A 3367-nucleotide genomic window follows, 5' to 3' on the forward strand; every position below is an offset into this window, starting at 1 on the left:
GTTATTAGTTCAAATCCAATAGTAGGCAGAACTTATTAGATGTCGTGGTCCATGGTATCTAAAAAGTTTTTATATCCATTTTCTTTTAATGATATTGATTTTTTTTTTATCTTTTCTAATTTTTCGTTGCATGAAAATTTGATTTTGTTTGATTGTATTTACTCGACATAATCAAGTCAAACAAAACACTCAAATATAGGGTGTATAAGTGTATAAATCGATGATTATCCAGATGCACCTATTGGTTATGAAATCGCATTGACAGCCTTTATCCGTGTCCTAGCCCGTCGAAACCATAGACCATAAAATGGTCTACAGTTTCGTATTGAATTATATATATATATATATATATATATATATATATATATATATATATATATATATATATATATAAGTATTAAAACCGAAACCGTAAACCGTATAAACGAAACAGTAGACTATCTCAATAACTTACGGTTTTGATGATTATTTTGGACTAAGTCGTAAATTTGCCTAATAATAAAAAAAGTCATTAGAAAATTTGACTAGATTAGTAAGTGCCTTTATAATTTATTTATCTAATTTATTATATTTTAGAACTTAATAAACTAATCAAAATACTTAAGATTTTGTTTTAAAATCTAAAAAACCAAATAAATACTCTTAAAAAAACAAAAATTTTAAACGAGCAAATCCTAAATTTTAAACAATCATAAAACTACTTTCTTTTGTGGTTGTTCTAAAGGGCTAACATGCCAATAGGACTATTAAAAGGTTCCATTTGCAAATTAATAGATTATTTTGGGCTTCTTCACAAATCACAGAAAGCACCTGGAGTATCCTGCAAATAATCTACAAACTTCACGAACTTTGAAAAATTCCCAAAAAACCCCCCTTTCGACTTATCCAGAACTCAATCATTTCCCTTATAAAGAGACACACCCACCACCTTTCCGAAACACCAAAAACCTCCATAACCAAAACCTAAACTCACTGAGTTACAGAGAGAGAAACAACAGAGGTTGTTTAGAGAGAGGGAGCTAGAAGCATGTCGAAAGAAGTGAATGAAGCCGGAGAAACGGCGAGGAGGGATTATGTTGACCCACCGCCAGCTCCTCTCCTTGACATGGGGGAACTGAAGCTCTGGTCATTTTACAGAGCCTTAATCGCCGAGTTTGTCGCCACCCTCCTCTTCCTGTACGTCACCGTGGCCACCGTCATCGGCTACAAGAAAGAAACCGACCCATGCGGCGGAGTTGGCCTCCTCGGAATCGCTTGGGCATTCGGCGGTATGATCTTCATCCTTGTTTACTGCACCGCCGGTATCTCTGGTAAGCTCCCACCTCCCTTTTCCACAATTCAAACACCATACCGGAAAAACCAAAATATGAAATTACAATAACACCCTTTGTTGGATAGGTGGACACATCAACCCTGCGGTTACATTCGGGCTATTCTTGGCAAGAAAGGTGTCGTTAATAAGGGCAGTAGCGTACATGATTGCACAGAGTTTAGGTGCAATCTGTGGTGTGGGTTTGGTGAAGCTGTTCATGAAATCGTACTACAACTCGTTAGGTGGTGGTGCAAACTCAATTGCACCAGGGTACAACAAGGGTACTGCACTTGGTGCTGAGATTATTGGCACCTTCGTTCTTGTCTACACCGTTTTCTCTGCTACTGACCCTAAAAGGAGTGCGCGTGACTCTCACGTTCCGGTATGTATTACTTCTAAGTTCTACCTTCCGTTTTCCGTCATGTTCCATATCCATAGACTTGTTTGTACATTGTGTTTTAAGATGTCTACTTAGTGTTGGGATTTGGGAAATTGCAGGTTTTGGCGCCACTACCAATTGGGTTTGCGGTGTTCATGGTGCATTTGGCCACCATTCCCATTACTGGAACTGGTATCAACCCTGCTAGAAGCTTGGGTGCTGCTGTGATTTACAACAATGAAAAAGTCTGGGATGACCAAGTAAGTTTTCTCTCTCACATACACACACTTTTCGCCATCTTTTAGAAACAAAAGCTAAGGTAAACGTACAATTATTATTATTGGAGACTGTAGAAAGGCATTATAACAGGCATCTTTAATGATGGTTCTAGTAGAAAGTACAAAGTTTGAATAACCCAATCTAACTGAATGTACAAGTTATGAGGCATGGTGTACAACTCACTACTGCATAAGAAAGAAGTCTTGTATATTGTGTAAAGAACGTGTTTGTACGCTGTGTAATGAAAGTTGTACTTTTTTTTGCAGTGGATCTTTTGGGTGGGACCATTCATTGGAGCATTGGCTGCAGCTGCATACCATCAGTATATATTGAGGGCTGCAGCCATCAAGGCTTTAGGTTCGTTCAGGAGCAATGCTACAAACTAGAAGTGAGGGGAAGGGCACATGTGTAATTGCACCTGAGCGATTTCTTCATTTTTCAACTTTAATTTATGATTGATATGTTGTGTATTAATTAATGGATATGAGGAATGTTTGATTTTTTTTTTCTTATCAAATTTCTTTTTAATATTTTAGATTTGGCTGTGTATTTATTTGGTCTTGATTAGTGAAAGTGGTGGTGTTGTTCTTCGTTTCTGATTCTCACTTATTTCTCTTTCTCCTTATTACATTGTAAAAAAATACTAGTATTTATTGTTTCGCCAAGATTTTCGTCCCAAAAGAATATCCTTAGTTGATACAAAAAGAGAGCCCAGCCCTAATAAGAAACCCAACCCATTTGGATTTTTCGCAGTAGGTTCTTGATTAATTTTAGACAAATATGTAAAAATATCCTATAATATGTATTTTTGCTGAGGTTTAGTCAAAAATTTAATTTTTTTTTTGTCTTTTTAAACTAGTTTCGTTGCGTTTGTCCCTGGGAAAATTGAAAATACTAAATTGTTTTTATTTTGTTTTTTTTAGAACGGCGGCGATAAATTAAAGGAAAAACAAAACTAGCGAGACATTAAAATAATGAATTACAAGAAACATTTTTTTTGATAGAAAATCTAATCTAACTTATGTCTCCAACTAAGGAAAAACAAAACTAGCGAGACATTAAAATAATGAATTACAAAGAAACATTTTTTTGATAGAAAATCTAATCTAACTTATGTCTCCAACTACAATTGAAGTATCAACCTCAAAGAAGGAAGGGGAAACATCAAATACCGTTGGGCTAGAAACCTTTGGTTACAACAAACATTTTTAGCAAATGAAAACAACACCAATTCTCTCGATCAATGTTCTCAAAATTAATTAATGTATTTAATCCAATTAATTTAATGTAGTTAATATAATGATTCTCTCTCTCTCTCTCTCTCTCTCTCTCTCTCTCTCTCTCTCTCTCTCTCTCTCTCTCTCTCTCTCTCTCTCTCTCTCTCTCTCTCTCTCTCT

General features: G+C 35.6%; 1 protein-coding gene across 1 annotated transcript; it reads left to right on the plus strand.

Moving 5' to 3' along the window:
- The first annotated feature begins 918 nt into the window (after nucleotides 1-918).
- Nucleotides 919-2560, plus strand: LOC145166257 (aquaporin PIP2-7). Its single transcript, XM_079085198.1, has 4 exons — nucleotides 919-1310; nucleotides 1399-1694; nucleotides 1811-1951; nucleotides 2237-2560. Exons 1-4 carry the CDS (start codon nucleotides 1028-1030, stop codon nucleotides 2354-2356), a joined length of 840 nt encoding a protein of 279 aa, XP_078941324.1. The 5' UTR covers nucleotides 919-1027; the 3' UTR covers nucleotides 2357-2560.
- Nucleotides 2561-3367: the final 807 nt, after the last annotated feature.

This window comes from Lactuca virosa, chromosome 3 (assembly GCF_052849685.1).
Source record: "Lactuca virosa cultivar CGN04683 chromosome 3, Lactuca_virosa_CGN04683_v6, whole genome shotgun sequence".
Classification (NCBI taxonomy): Eukaryota; Viridiplantae; Streptophyta; class Magnoliopsida; order Asterales; family Asteraceae; genus Lactuca; species Lactuca virosa.